We start from the raw sequence: 25,912 nt of genomic DNA, 5'->3' as shown, positions 1-25,912 counted from the left end.
AGGAGTTTAGGGTGATTACTAAGAAATATGAGGGAGCACTGAGAGTCAAATAGCAGCAGTTCCCAATGGCGTCTTCGTTCGACTACGACGACCGTGACCGGCGGCTCCGCGGAGTCACGCCGGTATTCAGCTGCGTCGCCTACTTCTTCGTGGGCATCAGCGTGACCCTCGTATACGCATTAGGGTATGTGTGCAGCATCGCGCTGCTGGATGGACTGGGGATAAACGCTGAACTCTCCAACGCGTTTTACAAGACAAGGCAGCTGATCATATTCTGCGCGTTCATTGGGGCATCCATCGCGCTTCTGTTTGGGCTAGGAGGAAGGATTTCCCTGGCTGTGGAACAATGTATGCTGACAGTTTGCTACTGCGGTGCCGCGGGGTACATATGGGCCAACAGCAGCGACCTGCACCTGCGGGTCAACAGTCTCATGAGGTTCGCCCCGGCGACCGCCATGCTGTCGGGCATGGCGCAGACGGCGGCAATCTACTGTATGACAGATTATTCGATGCCTGGGGGGGTGGCTTACACCTACTACCGTCTGACTGCGTTCTTCGTGGGAACTGCCATGGCGGGGCCACTGCTATCATGCTGGTTCGTGGGCAACTGGCTGCTGGGAGGCGATTCTAAGGATGTGGCGATGCTGTTCTACATATCACGGTCAAGGATGCTGCTTATGTTCTTGTGCTGCCTGGCGGCCGGGATGTGCGCCATCGCAGCTGCCTTCACCATTTACATGTTCCTCTGCTCCGGAGAGAAAACGTGCCTCGACAAGGAATGCTGGTTCCCGCTAATCACGTGCGCGCCATGCCACATCTCGCGTGACTCGCTGAAGAAGCAAATCAACTCGCTCTATGTGCCCTTGTTATGGACGGCCAACCCGCTGTTCATCGCGTTCGTCATCGCAATGACGCACAACTCGTCGAGTTCGGTCGAACTCGTGTTTACGCAGTTCATAGTGTACGCTGTGGCTGCCATCGCACCGGCGTGGTTAGCGTATTTCGAGAACCCGCCGCCGCAGGGTGCGTTCTTCGGGCACAACGCGGCGATGCGCCGCATGCTGGGCGTCAAGTATGCCAACCGGCGAGAGGTGCTCAAGACAACGGGTGCCGACGCATTGTTGAGCGTTTGTCGTCAGGGTGGCAGATTAAGTGGTGTTGCGACGTATGAGGAGTCCATAGGCAACTCTGGGATGAGGGCCGTATCGCACCTAAAGAATCGCAAGCTGAATGTAGCACGGGTAAGTAGCAATACGCAGTGGACGCTTCTACAAGGAGAGTTGTGGGCGCAGTGGCAAACCCGTGATGCGACGTATCTTCTGTGCACCCAAGCGGTAGAGAAAATCTATCACACGCTCTACGATCTGGGGAACCTGTACAGCGGAAGCCTGTATGACAACGTCGACGAGATCATGAAGCAGTATTGCGACTTCATCAACTGCAATGGGACGTTATACGGCATACCGTTCTCGATCGATCCGTCGTGGGACTCAATACAGTTGCTGCATAAAATGCTCCTGCATCAGAAGACCGTTCTGACCCTTCAGCTGGAGAGAACGGGCACCATGTACGCCGATGGCCTAACGGAACGAGTTGGCGTCGCTTCTTGCAGCTTTATTAATAGGATACCTACTCTCGGCGAATGCTGCGTGTCTATCCTAAAGCCGATTGTAAACACAAAAAAAGATAAGGACGAACACCACGAACATGGCAAAATTACAATAAAGCATTCAGCGAATGCGGGTATAAGGGCCATTTCCCACTGTTCGTGTTGCTTTTTGTCAACACAGGAAAATATCAGAAAGTTCCTGAAGAGTTCAATCGGCTCAGTCAAAGAACGCTGCAGCAGCCTGTCGAAGGATATCTACAATCAAGAGATGTTCAAAGAGAGGGGAGACGCGCCGGAGAAACTATCGTTAGAGTTAGAAAAAAGGCTTATGTGCATGCTCAGAAGTTTTTGTGAGTCGGTACTGCTTTTGATCGACACGTTGTGCCTCATAGATGAGTTGCTTCTACTCCAGGAGTGGCTCTGTAGGTTATGCTGGGATGTAAAAGATCTATATAGGAAACTGCAACAACGTCCGGAATGTAGTTGTGAGGAGCATGATCATGATAGCGACTCTGAGCATGAACATGGAGAGGAACATCACAGTGATCATGAACACCACGATGATGATCATGAACACCATGAAGGTGATAATGCAGGTGAAGAGAGCCATGATGAAGAGGATCATGATGACCATGGGCACGGACACGGGCATGGTCATGGTCACGGTCATCACCACGGCGGCGGCAGTGGGCATCGCGAAAAGACACCGAAATGTGTGTGGAAACTTCTCGAAAAGCTCGTCAAGATGCTTTGCAAGGTTATTGTAATGATGCACTCTTACAAAAATGAGTTGATCCGTAGGATTGAGGAGATGTCGAAGTGCCACGCCGGGTCTAAGCATTCAGAAGCGCTGTACGATGATGAGTTGAGCGCTGTAGGGCTTATGAACACAACACGGGTTATGGTCATAGTCACACGTTCAATATCTGACCTGCTGCAACTTAACGAAACCATGGAAAAGCGAGGGGAAACAACGCAATCTGACAAAAAAAGCAAGGCCGACTACTGCACTGGAGCATACCACTTGCTCCTACCATCTGCTGAATATCTGCATGACATCATGACACGCATGTTGTCGCCAGGCGAAACGTTTTTGGAGACCGTGATGGACGATGTGGTGTTCTGGTATTCGGGACTTACCAACACAATTGGACAGCTGTGCCCAGATATAGAACGTAAGGATAAATCCAGTTATTCATCCTTGTTTCATAAAGATAAGGAAGTAGAGATGAAGATGCCTAAAGATGAAATTTTGAAAGAGTATGGCAACACAACGAAGGAATTGTTAAATGCCTGCCTAAAAGGTAGTGGGGATACAGCTAGATTGCTTGAAGAAAGAGTTAAAAATTACAAGGAGTCTTATGGAGCTGTAGGTGCAGACAGCATGGAAAAAACAAAATGCCTCTCGTCAAAATCGTATGCTTTTACTTCTCAACTAAACCCATGTCTGAAAACAGTTGAACCATCCAAGTCAGACACATGCGATTCTGCTGAGAAAATTCAAAACCACGCCAAGTCATGCATTGATCATCTTGGAAAACTGCTGTCATGCACTAAGGAAGCCACTGTCGATTGCAGCAAAATTGATGAACTTTGTAATCAGTTTGATGTGATTGCATGCGGAGAATCTCCTGTCGCGTCGTGCTCTGAAAATTGCTGCAAAGATGGATCGGAATCGTCGCGATTTGCGGCTGTTTTAACAAAATTGTTGGAGTGCGTTTCCAGCCTTGAAAAATTGAAATGCGATGCGTCGACTCATTCGGGCGCAGAATGCAGCTGTTGCGCCGATGAGCAAGGCTCTTTAGGAGCCAAAGATATATGTAATGCGCTATATGCCATATTGAGATACTGTTTTTGTTGTGATAACTGCACTCCGGGTACTTATAATACGTTGTCATGTGGAGTGCTATACATTTTTCATTCCGTATGTACATCTTCCGGCAAAGGTCTTAAGTGTGCTAAATCGCCTCCTTGCTCCGTTAGTGGTTCAATGTCTCATCAAACCTGTTTATGCTCGTCTTCATCCCCCGAATGTCAGCTCTGCGCGAAACTGAAGACGGTTTGCAGTGATTCGAGCGACGAATGTTGTCGGAATCCAGTCTGTTGGAGGGAAAGGATAAGATGCTATGTGCTTTGCGGCGAAACCTGTTGTAATTCGCATGAGATGTCGAAACCTCTTGATTGCGAGGGCAATTGCGCGTGTAGCACAAATACGTGCAACGATACATGTAAGTTGAGAGGCCTTTTTGATTCTCTTTTCCATTGTAAAACTTGTTTGCAAAACAGCCAATCATCAATCCAGCAAGTTGAAGATGCGCCTCCTGCTTATAAGTGCAATATGAAGGATTGCCAATGTAATATTACCATTGCTATGAAAAGTGGTAGCAACAAGAAAATGGGGACTACATGTTGCAGCCATAGACTAGGGTGTGCGCTGCGGATAATAACCGATGATGTAACTGCTCTCAAACATAATGCAAGTCAATTAAAAGGTGGTTTGGAAAAGCTTACACAATGTGCGGAGAAGATAACAGAAAGCGTGAAGAAAGTGAATGAATCCTTAACTACTCTGTGCAAATTGCTGCAATTCGCTCACTGTGGCCTCCAAAAAAGGATGGCTAAGGTGGGAAAGATGTATGAAGTTGCAAATAAAGTACGTATTGGATTTCCTTGCTACAAAACTGAAATCAATCAAATTGCGTTGGCTGAAAAGCAGGTGGTCGATGTTCTGCTTAAACTGTTGGGATTTTGTTTAAAGGTTGCACACCAACACATTCTCTTTATCCAAAACATAACATGGACTCTAGCCACTATTACAATGCAATGCCTACGCCTGAATTTCCTCAACAAGAAAATCACGCGGATAAAGGAGCAGATAAACCGTGTTTGGCTCTCTTTAATAGGCATGAAAGGCAGTCAAAAATCAGCGCTTGGCGTTGTCACCAGTTCGCCTGGATTCAGTACCTTAAGCACGGAGGACAAATTGAGTGTTGTGTACAACGCTCGACTGAAGGGTGAGCGTGCATCGCAAAGGTTTAAACCAAACCTTGACAACTACTCTGACGCCACCCCATTTGCCTGCCTCAAGTATATTTGGGTTTTGTTGTGCTTCTGGGCGGTCATGGGGTTCTTCCACTGGTTTGGTGTACAGCGTTCTGTTGCCAACTCCAAAACGCTGTTGACTGCCATTACGGCTTTGAGCGCAATGCACTTGTCGTCAGCTGTTATGAGCGGGACTTTGCACAGGGGAGCGGGGAATGGAGCCGGTGGTAAGATGGGAACGCGCATCAATCTCATGGTGCTACTGGGTATCGCGGTTATCTTCATTCTGTCTTGGATTTCCAACATCACCGGTACGTATCGGGATACGGCGAACTCCCTTAATTATGTAACCGAGAAGCTGCGCGTTGTTGGAATCTATGACAACGGTCAACCGCCAGCAACCCAGCTCATCAAGAGCACGGTTACCAAGACGTTCCTCTCCGACCTTCAGAGCGCCTTTGGTATATGGGGACTTAGTGGGCCCTCACGTGCTGGGTCCATCCCACTGTGGTATGTCTTGGGGCCGTTGTCCCACACCACTGCCGGGGCCAACCCACATTACACTAGAAGCATCCCGAGGAAAGAGGTTACATTCCACGACTTTCTTGTGAATCAGTCAATGAGGCCCATAAAGTCGCTGGAATGGGTGTTGAACCTGATGTCGTTCCTGCAATTGTTCCCGGATGATGCCCAGATGATCAACGTGTCCGCGCCGTTCATGAGAAACCTCAACCCCGACGCGCAGCTGCTCTGGGTAGGTTGGGAGACAAACACGTACCTGACCGACAATTTTATGAACAGCATGGCATTCTTCCACAATGTCCTGCATGACCTAAACTTGGACTTGTTGGATGAGTTGCATCACTTGGGGAAAATGGAATACAAGCTCAAACTTATATCGCTGTGGAACACTTTCTATAAGGGGCAGAGCGATACAGTGCCTCTTCAGGCCACAAAGTTCAACGTGGAGCGCAACATGGTTACAAGCAAGCAAAGGCAACTCCAACAGGAGGAAATTGCCGTCCGGTACATCAATGATTGGCATAAATACCACACTTGGCTCGCCAACTGCTCCAAGTACGTATACGAGCGAAAACGATATTATGAAAAACGCTTGGCGGAGGAAGAGGTTGCTGCCGAAACTGATATAGTAGAGGAGCCAAAAGTCACCGTGTCGTGGCTGGAAAGCGTTCGTCGCTCTTTCAGTTCCGGGGAAAGCAGTACTGACGTGTCGCAACCCACCCCTAAGGCTCCAATTGCAACAGAAGACTGGGATAGCGATGGTGACGACAGCGATTGTGGCAATTCTGACCTCGACTGGGTGGAATCACCCGGCTGCTGGAAACTGCGGAAGCGCATTGCTGAGAGGTTTTCTGGAAAGAAGAACAAATCAGAACGTGGCGACGCCATTTCACATAATAAGAATCCCGCAGCTCCATCGCGGACAGGGGATGGGTACCACAAGCGTGATGAGAGGTATCCAAACCTAGTGGAACCAGCCGACCCACTCGAGTGGCTGTTGGTAAACGAGCCATGCACCGAATGCGTTGAGCACTTTAAACGCCAGGGATCGCAAGTCTTCTCCGATGGAAGTGAGAAAGCCATCTTAGTTCTCAGTACCGGTCGTCTCTACGAAGACATCCAGGATACGGGTGAGTTGCTAGAGGAAGCGGCAGGGTGGAGAAGGAAGAAGGAAGCTTTCTGCAACAATTCAAGCGAATTCCAGGAAGCGTGCCTGGCAGCCGTGAGGGAAACCTACGACAGGGTTGTGGAATTCGCTGAGGATGACAATGAAGGCAACCTCGTGAAATTGTTGCACGACACGATAACGGAGATGAAGGCCGCGAAGGGTGATAGTCACACTCATGATCACAGTCACGGCCACGACCACGGTCATGATCACAGCCACAGTCACGGTGACGGTCACGGTCATGGTCACAGTCACCACAAGAAAATCAAAGCCCCAAAGCCCAAGGCATATCTGCCTTCAACGCTGCGGGACAAGAACGAAGTTGCCACCCTGTATAGGGAGGCGTTGTTGACTGCACACCACGAGCAGTCAGGAAAGTCGAGGTCTGAGGCCTCGGAAAAGCACCGACGCGCCATCGTGCGCGCAACACAAACGGAAGACCCAACTAGGGACTGGTGGCAGCTGCTCACTTGGATGGGACAGTGGTCCATCTTCAACGGCATGCCGGTGTCACAGAGGGATGTGCGCTACTTGGTTTTGTAAATGTTGCGCAAACCTGTGGTTTGTCTGCGCTCATCAAGCACTCACAACATGAGCGCTCATAAGGTTTTTGAAAACTGTAATTCTAATGTTTATACGCTTTACTATGGCCACCAGTTGCAGTCGTTGCTAGCCATGAACACTAATACATAGCATCGGTCAAACCTAGTTCCACGGGTGGTTGCTACATAGTGCCCAGCAATTTGAAATTTTATTCCACAATGTCTCCCAGTGTGTCCGTTATTTTGGACATGCGGCGCTCTTCGCGCTTGGCGTGGCCGGATGGTGTGAGGTCGCTGGTATCCCACAACAAGGCTGCGATAAGGAACTGGAAGTTTATGCTTGCAACTTTCAGGATCTGGGGAGTCAAGTGGTCCAGAACCGAAGTCTGCATGGCACTGTGTTGTGTTTAAAGCGCAACCTACGTAGTGCTCCATGAGCTTGGCAGCACCTATACCCAGCAGACTGTGGACACAGAGAACCGCCGACGTCAGCAGCGTCCGCGATGAGGGCGATCTTGCCGGCGGGGCTGCTGCAAGGCCTGGTTCCAGGCTTTTCTGCGTATTGTGTTAGTTTTATGAGCACAGCGAGAGTACCTTTTCTCTCTCGAGAATGACAGCACGATCGCCCTTGAATATGAACCCCGACGCAAGCAGGCCCTGCACTGCGACGGACATTGACGAAAACTGCGGGAACAGCCCCATGATCATCACCGGGATCATCGTAGTAGTGCACTTCAGTAGCCTCCCTCCAAAGTCGCTATAAGTATATTACGGGTCAACGGCGCTGGCACCCACCTGGTAAGGCGAACCCGTGACGCCATGTCCACCTTGTTCATCATAGTGTTGAATTGCGAACTGTTCTTGCGCCAGTATTCGCGGAACTTAGACACGTCAAACTCTGGAGGCATGGAGGCGGCCATGGCTTCGTCCTCCTCTTCGGGTGTGGCGAACTTGCTGACGACCGGATTGCCGTATGCGTCCCTGAAAAGTGTCACACAATAATTCAGCGCAAACCCACTTTGAAGGGTCCCAGTACTCCTCCCAGGCGACTGGTCCACGCTTTATGAACGACTCCATGTGCTCGAAGGCTTCCACGAACTGCTTCCGGAGGAACTCGTGGAAACTTCGCTTCAGCACCTCACGCATGTCCTCCGGAAGGGTTTCAACGGCATGCTCGTACGCCTGACCTATCTCCACCAAATCTGAGTCGGGATGCGCTCCGATCAGGTCGAAGAAGTCTTTTGTTTCCTGTTCTGCAACCAAATCAGCACATGATGTTCAGCTTCGTACCTGTCTGCAGCCGACCGTGTTTGCGCAGAATAGTGGACGCAAACTTGCCCGTAGGCATCGGGGGCACGTACCACCGACTGCCGATTGCGTTGGAGAACCATCCAGTCAAACTGCCGAACAGTCCCAGCGCAGTGGGACGATGGGTGTTGATGCCTGGGCCCGATATTTTGCGATAAGAGGTGGTGTGCCTCAGCCCCCCCACGAATTCACCATTCCGCAGCGTAACAACTGACAGGTTGTCTGCGCGCGGTGGAGCACCGAACAGGAATGCTCGGTGGTGTTGCGGAAAGCCATTGCGATATATAGCACGGTGACCAGGTAGCAGCTGGACGGCTTGACCAAGATTACTACATCCAGTGAACGTATACGGCAGTACTATGAAACAAGTTAGCCACAGACAAACTTTGATGAGGAAGGATGTCATATGTATGCACCCATCGAGTGGCCTGATGCTCTTGTTCCAGTGGCGCATGGGCATTACGGTACATGGTGCGACCGAAACGCTTCCGACATCGACTTCTGCGACTCTTCACACTCCATCCAATGCAGCGCTGATTGCCGCCGCCCCTCGCTCGCAGTTTCGCGCCAACTATCGCCAGAAATAGTGGAAGGCGCTGATTGCGGCGGTGCGATAACCGGCTTGTCTAATGTGGAATCCAGAATTATCAATATCAAAATAAAACCATCTCTATGCCATTGGCAGTATATCCCAGCGAATTGATATCGCGCCTGTCGTAGAACTGCTTTCGGCGAATAACGATCTAGAGGGTGCCGGTAACGGTGGCGTGTAAACACAGCCAAACTCAATAGTTACGGCCACTTAACGGTTCTAAGCGTGAGCTGATTTATATACGCTGTTTGTGATGTGTAAATTTGGGGCAGCGGTTGTGTCGAAGGCAGCCGACGGGGTGGAAGGACCGTACACACCCGTTGCATAAGCGAGAGACTATCAGAAAGCGCCACGGAACTGTAACCACTGTAGGTTACGTGAATCGTGTGCTAGTTCCATGATGTACACTTTAAGTGGTGGTTATACTTTTACCTGGCCTAGCGTCATTGTATCTGCCTAAGGGTAAAGGGCGTTGCATACAGTATGCAACGCAAAATTCTCGCTTGGTACTGCCTAAGTTGGGTTTGGTGACTTCTAAAAACACACCAAACGATTGCATGGCATTGGCCCGCACGACAGAGAACTGGAAGCAAGAAGCGAATCTAACCAATGGGCACCTAATGTGGATGGCATAATCTCAACGGCGCAAACTACGTTTCATGCATTATCAAAATGTGACGTGGAAGCCCCAAGTGTCGTGTAGGACTAAATTACGACTTAACGCGACCCGCGTAACCTATTATACCCAGGCGCCACCATCACCGCATACCCGCGCCCTATCCAGCCATCCCCCGCACTTACAACATACCGAAACAATTGCCGACCTTAATTTGCTAAAAACGTAAGTCTATGTGGAAGATTGTTGCGTGAGTATGATGGCTGCTTTCCCCGCTTCCCTCCTCCTGTGAGCCTTGAGCCATCGCCGAGTCGCGCTGGCTTCTACCGCTGAAGCATTGGCCACGAGACGGCTCATAATACTACTTGCGGTGAAAGGCGAAACAAATACCCTGTTACATGTTATCGTAGCCTGTTTGTTTTGGCATACGTGCCCGCGTAAGCGGAAGGCCCATATTAGTCACGCAGACACCACCCAAACTGACTGTACGGAACAATGGCGAAACCGGAGCCGGATGTTCAAGTCCCAGCTGGTGACGCTAAGAAGGGTGCCAAGCTGTTCAAGTCCAAGTGCGCCCAGTGCCACACCACCAACAAAGGTAGGGAAGCACCCACGGCAACGGCCACATCGCGCTGCAGGAGGCGCAACCAAGCAGGGACCTAACCTATTCGGACTATTCGGAAGGCCGTCAGGGTCCGCCGACTACGCCTACACCGACGCCAACAAATCTTCCGGTAAGTGCACGCCGACCGGCGTCGACGAACGCAACGAAACTGCCACTCACTGTAAACAGGCATCGTGTGGAGTGAGAAGCACCTCTTCATGTACCTGGTCAACCCCAAGGAGTACATCCCTGGAACCAAGATGGTATTCGCCGGCATGAAGAAGGAGCAGGAGAGGGCGGACCTCATCGCCTACCTCAAGGAGGCGACCGGAAAATAAACACATAACGGTGTTTAAATTTAGACGAATGCATAGGTGCCACCTGAGCTTTAGAGCTGCATTTCGGCGTGTATGGTGTTGCGCGATGAGTATGACACCTCCGACGGCGGCGTCGAGCGGGGCTTCGCCGCGGGACGGAATGTCTGCCGTATCGTTTAGCACACTTCCTTTTCTTAGCTATATTTGCACACGGAGGGTTGCTGTGTGTAGCCGTTTACACACGCGCAGCACATCAAATGCACACGTGACAGCACACGCTCCGCGGCTCACACGACCGAGTAGCCGAGGCAGGAAGTACAATCAGCAGGGATAGGCGTAATTGCGACGCAGTGCCGTGAATATTCTGCACAAAATGATTAAGGCCGTAGACGATCTGGTTTTATCCACTTTCGGTGGCAAGGTCCACCCGGATGTCTGCATTGTCGCCGTTGCCATAGTCGCACTCACGGTGCTGCGGTACCTTGTCGCGGGATACGACGGACAAAAGGAGCCCCTGTGCCCTCCGCTGTTCAACATCCTTATCGACAAGTCAAACGTCGCCAAACCGAAGAAGACGTACAAGCTCGCGGAATCCTTGTGGTACGTCAGGCGGGCTCGTAACTCATCGAGCTCAGGTACCTCTGCTGGCACGTCACGTCGCTGGCGTGCACCATCTGCCTGCTGGCGCACGAGTACGGCACTCACGCGGAGCCCAAATGGCTCTCCTACTTCCTCAAGGACCACAAGGGGATGTGGTAAGCAGCGCAGCGGCGAGCCGCGTCACGCCGTTCAGGTTTATCTACGAATCCGTCAGCGACGTGGGACACGAGATCTCGTGGCCCAACATCTCGATGGCGGATGGCGTCAGGATGCTCAACCTCATCAGCATGGGGTTCTGGATGAGCTGCTGCCTGTACATCCACTGGGAGACCAGGCGGTCGGACATCCAGATCTTGCGGTTCCACCACTTCACGACGGTTATCCTGATTCTGCTCAACTACACCTACAGGTTCCACAGGATCGGACTGGTAGGTTCAAACACACACAACCGGCTCAGCCGCGATGCAGCTCATCATCATCCTGCACGACATACCGGACGTGTTGCTCTTCACCACCAAGTGCCTCTCGTACTTGAGGCTGGTCCCTGATCTCGTCACGGGCGCCGTGTTCTTGATCTACGGAACCTCGCACTTCGTATGCAGGCTGGTGCTGCTCGGCGCCTTCGTGGCGAGGCCGCTGTTCTTCAACATCGGCTCCCCCGAGATCTACGAGTTCGCGAAGAAGTACATGTACTCGCTGCCAGGAGGTGTTCTGTGCATCTGCCTGTTGACCATTCTGACGGTTGGTTGGCGCCGATTCGCGAGTCAACGTTCGCAGGTGATGAACATCTACTGGCTCAACCTCATCGTCTCCATGATCCGTAAATTCGCCAGCGGCGCGGAAATCAGTAAGTGTGGCCACGCGGCAGCCTAACTCGGCGCAGGGGACGAGCGCGAAAAGGACGATTGAGGTTTCACGGCATCCCCAGTTGTTGCACCATTCACGATGATGTAAGCTGGGGGCTCCCACCTGCGATGCGACTGCATGGGTTACATCCCAGCGGTGGAACGCATACGAGAGCCGGACGATGTCGTTCGAGCAGCCGCGAAGCAGACACGGGAGACGTGGATCACTAATGCACATTAACGTAGAAATGCTATGGTTTATGCTTCCGGAGCGAGTGCCGCAGCGATGGGCTCCTTCGGTTCGTTAGGAACTGAGTAAATTTATTCTTCTTGCTTGCTCTCCGTTTCTTCCGGTTCAGGGACGGGGGCCACGCACCTGGGGGTGGGCGTCCTTTCGGCGGGCTGGGTAGCCTTCGCGACCTCCTCCTCCTCCACGGGCGCAGGGGCGGGAGCGGCGCGGACCACGGGCCTGCTGCGGTACCCCATCGGCACCAACAGCAGCAGCGCAGCGTCCTTGCCGTTGTTGAGGTCCCTCAGCACCATCAAGTTGTCTTCGACGACCGCCTTCTTGTTCACCAAACGCAAGTCCTCCAGGGTGAGGCAGTCACTGCAAACATATTGTCACGCTGCATAAAACACCAACCCGCGGTTGTTCACGTACGAGCCCAACTTCTGGAGCACGTTGTGCTTCAGCTCGAGCACGGTCTCCTGGTCTAGAAGCTTGAACGAGTACTTTTGCGCGAAGATGTTGCTGAGCAGGGGGCTGCAGAACAGGCCGCAGCACTCCACGTCTGGACGCAAATGAGGCCGCACAGCACCAAACCTACGCTTCACAACCCTCACGGTGACCGTCAGGTAGCTGCGCTCGTACAGGTAGAACGTTATCTCCGGAAGACCCACAGGGTTGTACTCGCGCAACTGGCACTGGTTGTCCAGCGCCTTGTTACCGGAGTAAAGGACGAACTTCTCGCACGGGTCACGCTCGTCGGTGTACTCGTTTTTCAGGCACTTGAACTGGTTGTCGATAAGGATGCAGATGCTAGACAGCGTGATGTCATCGGAGATGTTCGTCAGAGACAGCGTCGCTGGCTGGCAGTCGCCAAATTGATTATTTACGGTAATGTTCACCATTGTAAATACTTCAGAATCAACCGTGGGAATGCAAAATCTACGGCAGAATACTGCGAGAATACGGCGCCGAAATGGAGATGAGCACTGCAATACGAATAGTTTCGTGGCACGCGCTGAATCACTGCTGACACCTGGAGACTCCTATAAACACCTAAGACTGGCGCAAATGTTGTAGAATCACTGAGCACTCCAGACGCTCGAGCCGTTCACACACCACGCGCATACAAACGCGCGCCTGCGAACGACACTATCCGCGGCCGCGCGTCTTGCGGCAAATGTCGGTCTTGGACTCCGTTAAAACTCGAATGGTATCCTCAGGGCAGCCGGATAAACACGGGTTGGCCAGCAGTTCCTGAAACACAAGTGAATCACAAATTGCACACACCCACCTCCATACAATTGCAGCTCAGCATACATTCCTTCAACAGCTGGCCTAGCGAACGGTAGCCGCACGCCAAAAGGCACTTGTAGTCTGCAAAAGTTAGCCCCTAGACCAAAAAAACGAACCGTCGTCATCGAGGCCTTCCTCGCCCGACTCCTCGTTCTGGCCCTCTGCGTCGAATTCCGTCGACATGTCCACGCCGATGGACTTGTACAACGGGGTTTCCTCGGGAACTGCGTGTACATGTCTCTCTGTATTCCATCAGCCTACCGGCGGTGAGCTTGTTACGTCCCCATTCGATGGCCTCCAAGAACGACTGGCGAGCGAAGTTGCCGACGTCCTTCAGGTCGTGGGTCTTGCCCAGCTCGTGGATGGAGGCTGCGCGGTGTGAAAGCGAGCGGAGGCGCGGAATACTCACCAGCCACCATAATGGCGCACAGCACGCGGCAGCATAGCATGTAGACGGTGTCTGTACGCCGGGTGAGGTTGTACAGAGGCTTGAAAGAGTCGAACACGCCGAGCTCCTCGTCCAACAGGTTGGGGAAAATCCAAAAGTCAAAGCCGCAGAACCAGAGGGACACGAAAAGCACCAGACGGATCATGAGCAGAGAGATCTGCAGTATATGTTCCGAGGATGGTACGACACACCAGAATCGTAAGCAGCACGACGGAAATGTACCACATTCCCAGCTTCAGCGCCAGCGGCCAGGTCTGGAACATGCAGACGGCCTGAGAACCATTAGACCAGGGCCACGGCGACTTACGAAAATTCCCAGTATCATCGCAGTCAGCATCACGTAGTTCCACCGCTGGTTGCCCTCGTACGAAATTATGTAGAATCCGACCTTGTCGAAACGCTGCTTTTGCGTCTTTATCAGGCGCTTAGGCCACATGGGGCGACGGACTGAAAGCGTGATGACCACAGGTGAACAACCGCCTACACGTCCCGGACGCGGTCTTCTCGATCGTGCCCTCAATCTGTGCAACGATGACGCCTGACTCAGCATGCGACGGTGCTTACCGGCTGGTACTGCGCGCGGTAGATAAAACCGGCAGCGATCAGGTAATCGCAGACGCGGACTATGTCGTCGCTCTCCGGAGATATGTCCGCATTGGCCAAAAGCGTCGGGCACTGGAAGTTATAGCACGTGCACTTGTGCCACTAACCAGCTTTGCGACGGTCTGCTTGTTGTTCAAAATCCAGTTCGATATCTCATCTCCACGAGTGTACTCAACGGCCCTCTTCCCGACCTGAAAGTTATAGCTTAGATAGAAAGCATCGCTCTAGATGGAGCAGCCAGGCGCATGGGTATACATTCAGCCAGGACGAAGCCCGTAGTGGCTCAAACACGGCAGCGGATATTGTGGGCGTCAGTTGTGTAAGATACGTACCTCAGCAGCGGACTTTACCTTGATGCCGCCGTTGATCAGCGCCTCCATGAGCGCTACCGTCTCCTTCTTGGTTTCCTCCGCCTTCGAGGCATTCATGAAAAGTTGGGAAATGCGCTGTCTTACCATCTCAGCCAAAGTGAAAGAAAATGTGTAAGGGAAAGAAAACAAACTGGCTGCTCAAAACGCAACTCAACACCCGCACGAGATGCGTAGCATCAGTCAAAGGGCGGCTAGCGATACGCAAAAAACTTAAGGCGCCAGTAGACACAAAAAATCTGCGATGTGCGGCCACTGGTAAGGGACACCACCAGGGGCGGCGGCGTGCCTCCAACGTCACGTTGCCGGGGCCATGTACGGCAGAGTCGGCAATACAAGATATCACTAATCCAAATGTTGTGAAAATCGGGCGAAGTCGAAATTATATCCCCGGAACTGGCATGACTCTACGGCTGCCGAAAACGACAACACACAAAGGGGTGTTACGGCGCTGTAGACATGAAAATACCTCGACAAGTTGTGTTCGAGGTAGCTAGAGGCTTCAGGGGGCGCAGCAAGGGGTGCATTAAGCTCGCATCGACGCGAGCGGCGAGGGCGCTACTCTATTCCTTCAACGCACGCAGGAAGCGACACACCTACATCCGCATACATTGGACAGCAACCGTCAACCGTGCAGCCAGGGAGTGGAACCTAAACTACTCGAGATTCGTAGGAGCGCTGGGCAGCCTCAATTGCTGGCTCAACAGGAAGTCACTCTTCATCCTCTCACTCAACGAGCCGGTGACCTTCAAGGCGCTGGTAGATGAGTCGAAGTACGCACTGAACGAACCTAGGCGTAAGCCACGAAACATCAGTGACCTCTGAAGTCGTCAGTTGACCTACATCCGAAAAAGCAGATAGCCAGCTTCACATCGCAGCAATTCGCAAACAGCAGCACCACCGCGTAAGCGGAACTAAACATACAATTTAAACATATGGTGGAGAAGTACATTTCCCGTATGTGTGAGCCGGCATTGAAACATATGGATCACTTTAAGCTGCCACGGTAAGGCCGGGTGGCATTCCTTTTTGGCGGCCGCTGCGGAATTAGCGGCACTTGAACCCAGACAGGACTTAATCAAGTGTGCATATGCAGCTGGGTAAACCACTTATGTAGGACATATTTATGAGGTGGTTAGTTGGTTGTCGAGTTCAGAAACTCAGCTACACTGTTGGCACCAGACACCTTGCGGACTATTGCGCCGTTGTCGATGTACCAAAGATGTTGACACGATTTCAGCGCATTCTTGTCATGCGCCACAATGAACGTCGTACAATGTTTGAAATACATACGCACAAGGTCGTAAACACGAATGCTGCTGTCAATGGTGGATACGGCATGGACAATGGCCGCATCGTCCTCCCCGGAGGCGCAGTTGTCCGACGGCGGTTCGTCTATCAACAGCAGTCGGTACGTTCGACGGTAGAGGAGGAGTCGAGCAAAGGATAGCATGCGCAACTGTGAATCGGAGAAAACTTCACTGGAATTTTCGTCACTTTTCGACGACTCAAATGATTTTCTTCTCAAGACGGGTAATTGCTCACTTGGGCTCTTTAGCTTGATTATCGGAATCACGAGATAGAAGCCTCGACCTGGGTCTACATTTTGATCCACCATGACGGCGTCCAGCGGGTCGATCTCCGGCAGAGATCTGACCATATCGAGCAGGCCGCAGCACTCAATGGCACGCATGATCTCGTTGTCGGAGTGCAACATACGCGGGTCCAGGAAACGACGCAGGGTCCACCCCTTGAACACAAAAGGCATCTGGGGCAACACGCCGATGATGTGCCGCAGCACCTTACGAGGGATGCTGTTCAACTCCCGGCCGTCAAGCAACACGGAGCCCTCCCTCCCGGGTGCTATATTCTGCAGCACACTCAACAGCGTACTCTTGCCAGCGCCAGTACGGCCCACGATACCAACAACATCACCAGCACTGGCACTTGCAGTTATACGTTTCAAAATGTAACGACGGTTCTCACCCGTCGCTGATACCTGCTGTGGAACTGAAACGTTTTCCAATTCTAGCGAAACATGCTCCCCACACAAATACTCTCCACAGTCCAAAAACTCTACCCGGGGTTTGTAAAACAGCGTGCTCAGCACAGAACGGTAACGACGGAACACGAAGTTGCGGAACTCACTCTTACGACGTTTTAACAGAGCGGCGTAACTCTCCTTGTTCCATTCATCCTCATCACCGACCTTACGCAAAACGGTCTCGTTCATGCTTTCAAACTTCTCGTTCAACGAACTTTTTCCTTGCAGGAGATGTTTTTCAAAACGAGAAACCGAACACATCATGCGCTCAGTGAGGCTGTGGTTATATACGAATGACGTGATCAAAGAATTGACTTCCATTGCAAGAGTAATGATGAGACCCAATGTTGCAATCTGGACGGATTTCCCAGTATAATGCGCATACGCTAAAATTAACAACGTGGCCACAAAAATAATGCACGACGTTAACATCTTTGAAACGATAATAAGCCACGCCGGAAACACTTTCTTTAAGAACCGCGTTCGGAAGTAGTACTCGGAACTCTCATACAAATACTCTAAACATTGGAACTCCATTCTGAATCCTCGATAAATAGCCGCACCCCCAATAACGTCAGTGAATGTTGCGTTGATTCTTGCAATTGCTTTAAACATGAAGCACTGCAAACGGTTCGATGATGTTATGTGCGCTCCCACAACCTGCGTGCAGAGGTACACCACCATAATTATAGGTAGCGGAATTATTATAGGTGCCGCAGCGCACATCGTGACGAATTGGATCGCCAACCTCATGAACGATATCACCGACAGCAAACACGTTCTACCCAAAATCTCATCAATGTAAAACAAGTCGGTCGACAGCAGCGTGATTATGTCGCCGAAAGATTTCTTCAAAGACAGCTCATCAGTGCCCTTGAAAAACAATGAATTTACCGCATACTGGTGAAGCTTTTTGGCACATCGCATGCTGGCTATAGCAGTCAAAATAGTGCCACAATATATTAAAACCACGTATGACACTGAAAACCCCTTGATCAAGTTCACAGTGTGCTCATGTTTCTTCAACAACTCGCGGCCCTCATCAATGGTCATTATTCCCGCATCTGACGAATTTTTGATCGAATCCGACCACGACGCGACGAATATCGAGTTTGCCTTCTCAAGCGCAATACCAGATACAACCATAAGCAAGATAAGGACGCACGTAACATACCCGGTGCAATAGAAATAAACCCGATATGCCTTGTATGTGGACCCACTGTTTAGTTCCTTCTCCTTCTCTATATCTTCCTTAGACGCCGTGGGAGATTGCGACTGGAAACTGGGATTAGAAAAGCTGGAAGCGGATGCGCTGTATACGTTGGTGCGCATAACTGCTGGCGGCATGGACGTGAGAGATCTGTACGTGCGCAGACTCCCTGGGTCCGAATTCGCTACATCACCCATGGATGGAGCGCTGATTTCGCGCAAATCCTGTGAACCTACGCTGTCCCACATCCTCAAACCTTTGGAGCCGAGACGATACACAGGAATCTTCACCAAGTCGTCCAAATTCGAGTTGTTAAAACATATATCCATAGACATTTTTGATATGGCCAATACAACCGCCACATCGTCACGAATCAAGAGACCATCAACCGTATTCAGCAGATTCCTCGCGATGGAAGACGCAACCTTTGTATCCAACCCGTTGAAAGGCTCGTCCAGACAGACCAAGAAGCAGCACCGGTCGCCGACCAAGCGTTCGTTGGCCTTGCTGAAGATCAGATACGCGTAGAGAGCACGCGCCAGACTCAGCCTCACGCGCTGGCCGCCACTCAGCGAGTAGCCCTTCTCGGAGATCACACGCATGTCCCCGTCCTCCCAAGAAGCAAAGTCAGACTCCAGCTCAACCGCACACGTCACCTGCCGGTAGATGTCCTCGTCGAACGCGTACCCGAACGTGATGATCGAACGGATGCTACCGCTCGGCAGCCACACCTCCTGCGATGTGTAGAAAATGGGCATACCGGCGGAAAGCGGTGCCACCGCCATGCTACCCGATACCAGACTCATATCACCAAGAATCGACTTAATGAAGCTCGTCTTGCCGCAGCCCTGGTTGCCGGTGATGATCTTCACATCGCCACGCTTCAGCTCGAAGTTTAGGTCATTCAATATGGGAGGTTTTATTGGCACCTCTTCCATACTGTCTTCGATCGTATGGAACCATGCGAAGCTGGCACCTTCATATTTAACGACCACATCTTGCTCCAGGCTAGTACCATCCTGCGACGCTACGGATGTCATGGCGTAGTCCATAGGTTGCGGTTTGTTTTTACAAGTCAAATAATAGTTTGGTGAACAGGTGGTCAAAAACTTCTCAACACGTATTATTGACGCCCAAGCCTCTGCAACGACCTTCACGGTCTTGGGCAAATTTTCGGTTGCCTTGGTAATCTTGCCCACAATAAACATGAGCGTTATGGGAATACCGGCTTCAAATGGCTGATTTCCCAGAGATGTTTCGAGGGTCTCGATGTAGTCCAGCAGTATCACCAAGAATACAATACAACCTATGGTCATCATCGTACTTCTGTTGAATGCAGTCAGAGTCAAACGTGTAAACAGCACCGACACCTCATCGTTCCGCGAGTCTTCTATGATTTTGTAACCGATATCGTCTAGGCCCATAGTCTGTACCAAGTTGATGTTTCCAAGCACGTCGTACGTTTTCGAGTAGCGGTAGTCCTTGGACTGCATCGAGTGCAGGTACACGTGCCCATTGACTACCTCGATCACGCCCGTCAAAAGGATCATGGACACCAAAATGATAATGGTTTTTGCCACGTCGGTGCTTATTTGAGTGCGGATGATAATTAACGCTGTTATCAGCGTCGTCAAAAATCGCACTCCGATGACCAACGCCTCAAGAGGTGACATCAATGCATAGGTATCCAAAAATACATATGTGCACATGCTAGGCGCCATCTCCTTATTTTGGTACCTCCTCGCCGGACAGAACAGTGGGTTTGACGCACATTCATCATTCTTGCACGGCCAAGAGTGAACAACTCCCCTGCATGCAGACAACTGCGATTGGCCATCTGTAGTCACCGCGTACGCACGACGGTGGCACATACCGTGCTGAAATAGAGTGATTGAGATCGCAGACTCCATAATAGTCTCCAGACGACAATTGTAGAAGATGACATGCTGCTCAAACAAGGACGACGCCAACTCTATAATGGCAATGTAGAAGGCATAACGAATTATCATTCCGTATGCACCACTCGTAGACGACATTTTGTCAAGCATCACCTTCAGCAGCATAGAGATGCCAACTCCACCGACGTTTAGGATCACAGTTGCAAGCAGCAAGAGTGCGACACGGCGACCAAACGTCAAAAGGAGGGCTCGGAGGATTATATTTCGGTACAATTTGTTTTTGTCGCATTCTCCATTGGCGAGTACTGCATCATGGCGCTTCTGTTCGGCCCGCAAAATCCCATCACTTATGTTCTTTGCAAACAGCGATTGCCACGCGCCGATTTGATCCCCGTTTAGCAATGGATGCAGCCTTTCGCTGTCAAACGAGTCATTCCGCACATTGTTAACCCAGTAGCGCACCCAATAGAAGAATAAACGGTTGAAGAATCCCGCTTTGTCGTAGTACGCTGAATCCGGCATCGCATCATTGGGGGAATATTCATACGGCTCTGGGCCGAAACCGCCCGTAGCTCCGTCTTCCATTCCCGATATTTGTACGATCACGTTGCCCTCGCTTATGGCGATCCTTCAGCTATCCAGCGGGGCACGATCGAGCAACTCGCCAACTGCCAACTCCGATTAGACAACCGGAAGGCTGTAAGCGCTAGTCGCAAGGGCTGCACATATCGAAGGAAGGAATAGAAGTTTAATTTTGTGCCGAAACACAAGAGCAGAAGCTGCGGTGTTTGGGCACTGAAATGTGCAACGGCGGCGCGCCCGCGTTAACAAGGCAGAATGCTAGGGAGAAGAGCCTCCATAGCAAGCAAAAAAACATATCTCGTCCATAAAACAAATTGCCATTCACGCGGCACGCTCAACCAAAACCATACCACAACTTCATGTGACTAACGGAAGGCCTGGCAACGCCGCACAGCGGTATGTGGCGCGAAATTTCCAGCTGCAGCTCGCCAAATAATCCAAACGCCCTATGAGCGCAAGAATATAAAAAGATTAAGAGTAAGAATTGAATTCACGCTTCTGTCGAAGTGCAGAATCCCTCAACCGGGGAGCGTGGTCGCTAGAATAAGTTATAATTATTATACTAAATATTATGTATACGGCCATATATCTCATACGCAAAGGCTTCACCAATCACGTGAATGGCCGCTGGATTCCAAACATCCTCCATTGGGGATCGGTTCATTTCGCATCAAAGAACATTTCCACATCCCCGGCCTCCAAAACCTTGTTTGTAACCAACTCTCCGCCACACATCTCAAACAACCTGTTGCAGTACTTCAAAACGTTCTGGTCGTGCGCCACAATGAACGTAGTGCAGTGTTTGAAGTACATACGCACAAGGTCGTACACGGGCGGCACGGCTGTACCGGAAAGGTTCTCATCCTCGTTGGCAGCCTCCGCTGCACCTTCATTTGAATTCTCATCAGCCGGAGGTTCGTCGATTAACAAAATACGGTACAAATCGCGGTAAAGGACGAGTCTGGCGAAAGAGAGCATACGCAACTGCGTTGAAGAGAAGAAGCTCTTCGACGTAGTTGTGTCGTTAGGCTTCTCATCCGCAGCTGCTTGCAAAACAAAACCTGTATTAGTTGCGCCCTTTATCTTAATCAGAGGCGTGATGAGGAAGAAACCGCCTTTAACAATGGCAGTAGTAGGTACCATGATGGCGTCCAGCGGATCGGTGCCAGGCAGAGATTTGACCATATCCAACAAGCCACAGCACTCCAGGGCGTGCAAGATCTCCTCGTCAGAGTGCAACATACGCGGGTCCAGGAAACGACGCAGGGTCCACCCCTTGAACACAAAAGGCATCTGAGGCAACACGCCGATGATGTGGCGCAGCACCTTACGAGGGATGCTGTTCAACTCCCGACCGTCGAGCAATACGGAGCCCTCCCTTTTCGATGCAATGTTCTGCAGCACACTCAACAGCGTACTCTTACCAGCGCCAGTACGACCCACTATACCCACAACATCACCAGCACGCGTGCTCGCAGTCACGCCCTTCAGGATGTAACGACTGTTCTCACCCGTGGCAGATGCCTGCTGTGGAACTGAAACGTTTTCCAATTCTAGCGAAACATGCTCCCCACACAAATACTCTCCACAGTCCAAAAACTCCACGCGGGGTTTGTAAAACAGCGAGCTCAGCACCGAACGGTAACGACGGAACATGAAGTTGCGGAACTCGTTCTTACGACGTTTCAACAGAGCAGCACAACTCTCCTTGTTCCATTCATCCTTATCACCAACCTTACGCAAAACGGTCTCGTCCATGCTTTCAAACTTCTCGTTCAGAGAAAATTTGCCCTGTAAGAAGAAGCGGTTGTAGCGCGACATGGAACACATACTCTTATCCAACGATGTATAGTACAAAATGAATGACGTGAGGGCAGAGTTAATAGCCATGGTAACAGATATTCCGAGACCAACCTGAGCGACCTGAAGAGGCTTACCGGTCATGTAACTGTATAGCACGGGCAACAGTGCGACAATAAACAGCATCAGACACGTCATGAGCTTCGTCTCAATCATGAAACGCGCAGTGAAGGCGGCCTTGATGAACTTGCTGCGGTAATAATAGTCCGACCTCTCATAAATCGATTTGATGCACTGCTTCTCCTTCTGGTAGCTCCTGTACACAGCAGAACCGTCAATGACACTTGCATACACCGCATTAATGTTTGTGACACCCTCAAGCATGAGCAGCTGACCTTTCTTCGAAGCAACCAGGTACCTTTGCAAGAGCCCGAAGTAAATTATCGCACCACCAATCACGGGGACTGGGATTGAAATCGGGATAGTGTAACACACCGTAGCGAATTGCAACAGCAATTTCAAAAACGCGAAAACGGCGTGCTGGCCAAGAAGCACCAGGTGAATGTCAATGTACGCAAGATCAGAAGCCAAAAAGGTGCACAATTCACCGACAGACTTCTTCAGCGTGATAACCGATGAACTCTTCGTAAACATTGAATTTAAAGCGAAGTCGTGTAGGCGGGTAGCTCCGACGACATTCGCGACAGCGATGAGTGCAATTGCGAAGAAAATCAAGCCAATGTACAAGGACGAGAAACTGGTAATCAGCACGCTGGTTTGATCGTGCTCCTTTATTATGGCTTCGGTATTCGTTATTGTAGTCCGGTCTGTACCTCCAAGAGCCTTCACCGAATCCGACCACTTTGCAACCCAAATCGCGTTCACCTTGTCCATGACGGCACTGGAGAAAGCAAACGTTAAGATAACGAAGCACAATACCAATCCCATTGCCTTGAACAGGGTCACATAACCGGCTTTAGTGGCGCAAAGGTCACCCTGCGACGCAATATCGTCCGTGTAGTTGGTAGCGAGGGCCTTCAAACGGCGAGAAAGGTGGTAGTTCTCTTTACGCATGTTCAACGCGCCGTCCTCACAAGACCTCCACACACCATCCGGAATACGGAACAGAGAGCTGTGTTTGCGCATAATACGCATACTGGCCTTAGCATTGGGTGAGGCTTCAGCGGGTAAACCTTCCGTGCTCAATGCTTGGAAGCCCCGCTCATCGGATAAGCACCCATCCTCAATCATCAAGACAGCAATGTCCGCCATAATACCCGCGTCGACAGACGACAGACAAATTCCCAAGTTCATCTTAGACATTGCCATTACAACAGAAACATCGTCCCTTACTAACAAACCTGTACCCTTCTTGAAAAGGTTTGACGCAATGGACGCCGTCACCTTAGCGTCCAAACCGTTAAATGGTTCGTCGAGGCACATCAAGAAAAGGCAGCGATCTTCTAGGTTTTCATTGGCCTTGCTGAAGATCAGGTACGCGTAGAGAGCACGCGCCAGACTCAACCTCACACGTTGACCGCCACTCAGAGAATAACCCTTCGCAGAGATCACACGCATGTCACCATCGCTCCATGCTTCGATATCAGTGACAAGCTCGGCCGCAGAAAGCACCGTCTTGTAGATGTCCTCGTCGAACGCGTACCCGAACGTGATGATCGAACGGATGCTACCGCTAGGCAGCCACACCTCCTGCGATGTGTAGAAAATGGGCATACCCGTTGACAGCGGAGCAACCGCCATGCTACCCGATACCAGACTCATCTCGCCCAGCATCGCTTTGATGAAGCTAGTTTTACCACAACCCTGGTTGCCGGTGATGATCTTCACATCGCCACCTTTCAACTCAAAGTTAATCTTGGTGAAGAATGGATTAGATGCCTTGTTAACGCTGAGCAACTCCTTACGGTCGTAATACCAGGCAAAAGAGGCATCCTTGAACTGTGCAACTGTGTCAGAAGGGAGCTCATCCTGGAGGTTGGCCTGAGTCAACTTATTGGACTGGCTCTTCAGATAGGCGGTGGCTTCCTTGTAGGTATTCAAGTAATAGTTCGGAGAGCACGACCTGATGAACCACTCAACCCTGGTCAACGACGTAGCAGCCTCCACGACGGTCTTCATCGTCTTGGGAAGGTTATCAGAAGCACTGGCAATCTTCTCCACAATGAACATGATCGTAATAGGTGCCGAAATGTCGAAATTAGACTCGTTGATCGACGTTTTCAAGGTCTTAATGTAGTCCAGCAAAATGTAAAGCAAGACAGATACACCAATGATACGGTTCAAGAACACGCTCACAGCGTGCAAGGAGATACGTGTCTTCAGCAACATTATCTCGTCCTGACGGCTGTGCCGCACCATGTTGTAACCTACGTCTTCCACACCCATCACACGTAAAACATTCAAGTGACCGAGTGCCTCAGCCGTTCTGGCCACACGGTTATCCTTGGACTGAAGCGTGTGATACCACACGTAACCGTTGATCGCCTCGATCATAATCAAAATCAAAACGATGGTGAGCACGATCGACGCAGGAACCAGCACATTGATCTGAATACGTGAACCAATAAGGTAAATGGAGAAGGCGAAAACGGAGACGAACTTTACGATATCGATCATGGCATTGACAACGCACACTATAGCGTACGCGTCGACGAACAAGTACACATAGATGTTGGGTGGCAACTCCCTGTTTTGGTATCTCCTCGCAGGACAGAGCAGGGGATTAGACGCACATTCGCCGTCCTTGCAGGGCCACGAGTGAACAACCCCCTTGCACGATGACATCTCAGGTAACCCGTCAATGCTCGATGCGTAGGCACGACGGTGGCACATACCGTGCTGGAACAGCGTGATGGTAATCGCCGCTTCAATTTTTACGTGAACACGATGGAAATACAAAAACACGTGCTGGCTGATCACCGAGTGCACAAATTCGACGGCAACAATAATGACGATCATACCAATAATATCCTTCATCGACCGATCCTTTTCGTTCATATAACCCATCAACTTTTTCAACAAGATCGCAGTACCCACGTTCACCAGGTTCAGCGCAATGTGGGCCAAAAGCAGTACCGCAACACAGCGCCAGAACGTCAAGAACAACGCACGCAAGATGACGCTGGTGTAAGGTCTCGGAGCCTTTCTCCGGCCTGTTTCAGAAGCGCGTTCAGACTCCCACCGCTCCAACCGCAAAAGCCCATCGCTGACATGCTTCGCGAATTTCGGTTGCCAAAGGTCGACGGAGTCTACCTTCGGCAAAGGGTGGATATCATCGGGCTCAATGAAGCTTTTGCAGAAGTAGGACATCCAAGAACGAGACCAATGGATAAACAAGAAGCTGAACCAATTGCAAGTGTCGAAGTATTTCAGGCGGTGCTCAGCATCACGCTTTGCACGCCTCTCCTGATCAGCATCATGCTGTTCATTACACTGCTGCTCAGCTTCAGGCTTTTCCGGGCGCTCCTGCTCCGCATCGGTGTTCGCGGATGTTATACTGGAACGATCCATGTTGGCGACGTAGAGGCAGACGGGAGATGACACGACTATGGAGCTGTCGAATGACAAGTGGACGTGACCAGGCCCGTATGCGCAGCGCCCCTAACCAGACTTAACCCGTGTGTGTAACAAAATATTACAACACGAAGTCTC

At 51.0% G+C, this 25,912-nt stretch overlaps 9 protein-coding genes across 9 annotated transcripts; 4 read left to right on the top strand and 5 right to left on the bottom strand.

Moving 5' to 3' along the window:
- Nucleotides 1-65: 65 nt before the first annotated feature.
- Nucleotides 66-6,884, top strand: BBBOND_0308990 (hypothetical protein, conserved; the record flags this gene model as incomplete). The annotated part of the gene is made up of 1 exon (XM_012913728.1): nt 66-6,884. The coding sequence occupies one exon, from the start codon at nt 66-68 to the stop codon at nt 6,882-6,884; it is 6,819 nt and encodes a 2,272-aa protein (XP_012769182.1).
- Nucleotides 6,885-7,092: 208 nt separating this feature from the next.
- Nucleotides 7,093-8,467, bottom strand: BBBOND_0308980 (hypothetical protein, conserved; the record flags this gene model as incomplete). The annotated part of the gene is made up of 7 exons (XM_012913727.1): nt 7,093-7,269; nt 7,307-7,438; nt 7,478-7,640; nt 7,679-7,864; nt 7,902-8,136; nt 8,174-8,413; nt 8,437-8,467. 7 exons carry the CDS (start codon nt 8,465-8,467, stop codon nt 7,093-7,095), a joined length of 1,164 nt encoding a protein of 387 aa, XP_012769181.1.
- Nucleotides 8,468-9,894: 1,427 nt separating this feature from the next.
- Nucleotides 9,895-10,341, top strand: BBBOND_0308970 (cytochrome c, putative; the record flags this gene model as incomplete). The annotated part of the gene is made up of 3 exons (XM_012913726.1): nt 9,895-9,997; nt 10,038-10,133; nt 10,193-10,341. The coding sequence occupies 3 exons, from the start codon at nt 9,895-9,897 to the stop codon at nt 10,339-10,341; spliced, it is 348 nt and encodes a 115-aa protein (XP_012769180.1).
- A 352-nt stretch (nt 10,342-10,693) lies between these two features.
- Nucleotides 10,694-11,793, top strand: BBBOND_0308960 (Protein ASC1-like protein; the record flags this gene model as incomplete). The annotated part of the gene is made up of 4 exons (XM_012913725.1): nt 10,694-10,920; nt 10,956-11,075; nt 11,114-11,348; nt 11,389-11,793. The coding sequence occupies 4 exons, from the start codon at nt 10,694-10,696 to the stop codon at nt 11,791-11,793; spliced, it is 987 nt and encodes a 328-aa protein (XP_012769179.1).
- Nucleotides 11,794-12,086: 293 nt separating this feature from the next.
- On the bottom strand, nt 12,087-12,896 carry BBBOND_0308950 (hypothetical protein, conserved; the record flags this gene model as incomplete). The annotated part of the gene is made up of 3 exons (XM_012913724.1): nt 12,087-12,372; nt 12,409-12,556; nt 12,593-12,896. The coding sequence occupies 3 exons, from the start codon at nt 12,894-12,896 to the stop codon at nt 12,087-12,089; spliced, it is 738 nt and encodes a 245-aa protein (XP_012769178.1).
- A 247-nt stretch (nt 12,897-13,143) lies between these two features.
- Nucleotides 13,144-14,796, bottom strand: BBBOND_0308940 (Translocation protein Sec62, putative; the record flags this gene model as incomplete). The annotated part of the gene is made up of 11 exons (XM_012913723.1): nt 13,144-13,248; nt 13,286-13,368; nt 13,404-13,511; nt 13,549-13,656; nt 13,697-13,892; nt 13,927-14,007; nt 14,043-14,182; nt 14,220-14,256; nt 14,310-14,369; nt 14,446-14,529; nt 14,671-14,796. 11 exons carry the CDS (start codon nt 14,794-14,796, stop codon nt 13,144-13,146), a joined length of 1,128 nt encoding a protein of 375 aa, XP_012769177.1.
- Nucleotides 14,797-15,165: 369 nt separating this feature from the next.
- On the top strand, nt 15,166-15,531 carry BBBOND_0308930 (ribosomal protein L20, putative; the record flags this gene model as incomplete). The annotated part of the gene is made up of 1 exon (XM_012913722.1): nt 15,166-15,531. The coding sequence occupies one exon, from the start codon at nt 15,166-15,168 to the stop codon at nt 15,529-15,531; it is 366 nt and encodes a 121-aa protein (XP_012769176.1).
- A 310-nt stretch (nt 15,532-15,841) lies between these two features.
- Nucleotides 15,842-20,443, bottom strand: BBBOND_0308920 (ATP-BINDING CASSETTE TRANSPORTER, putative; the record flags this gene model as incomplete). The annotated part of the gene is made up of 1 exon (XM_012913721.1): nt 15,842-20,443. One exon carries the CDS (start codon nt 20,441-20,443, stop codon nt 15,842-15,844), a length of 4,602 nt encoding a protein of 1,533 aa, XP_012769175.1.
- Nucleotides 20,444-21,100: 657 nt separating this feature from the next.
- On the bottom strand, nt 21,101-25,771 carry BBBOND_0308910 (ATP-BINDING CASSETTE TRANSPORTER, putative; the record flags this gene model as incomplete). The annotated part of the gene is made up of 1 exon (XM_012913720.1): nt 21,101-25,771. The coding sequence occupies one exon, from the start codon at nt 25,769-25,771 to the stop codon at nt 21,101-21,103; it is 4,671 nt and encodes a 1,556-aa protein (XP_012769174.1).
- Between the last annotated feature and the right edge of the window lie 141 nt (nt 25,772-25,912).

The sequence above is a fragment of the Babesia bigemina genome (assembly GCF_000981445.1).
Source record: "Babesia bigemina genome assembly Bbig001, chromosome : III".
Taxonomy (NCBI): Eukaryota; Apicomplexa; class Aconoidasida; order Piroplasmida; family Babesiidae; genus Babesia; species Babesia bigemina.
This window is presented reverse-complemented; position numbering and strand designations above follow the sequence as displayed.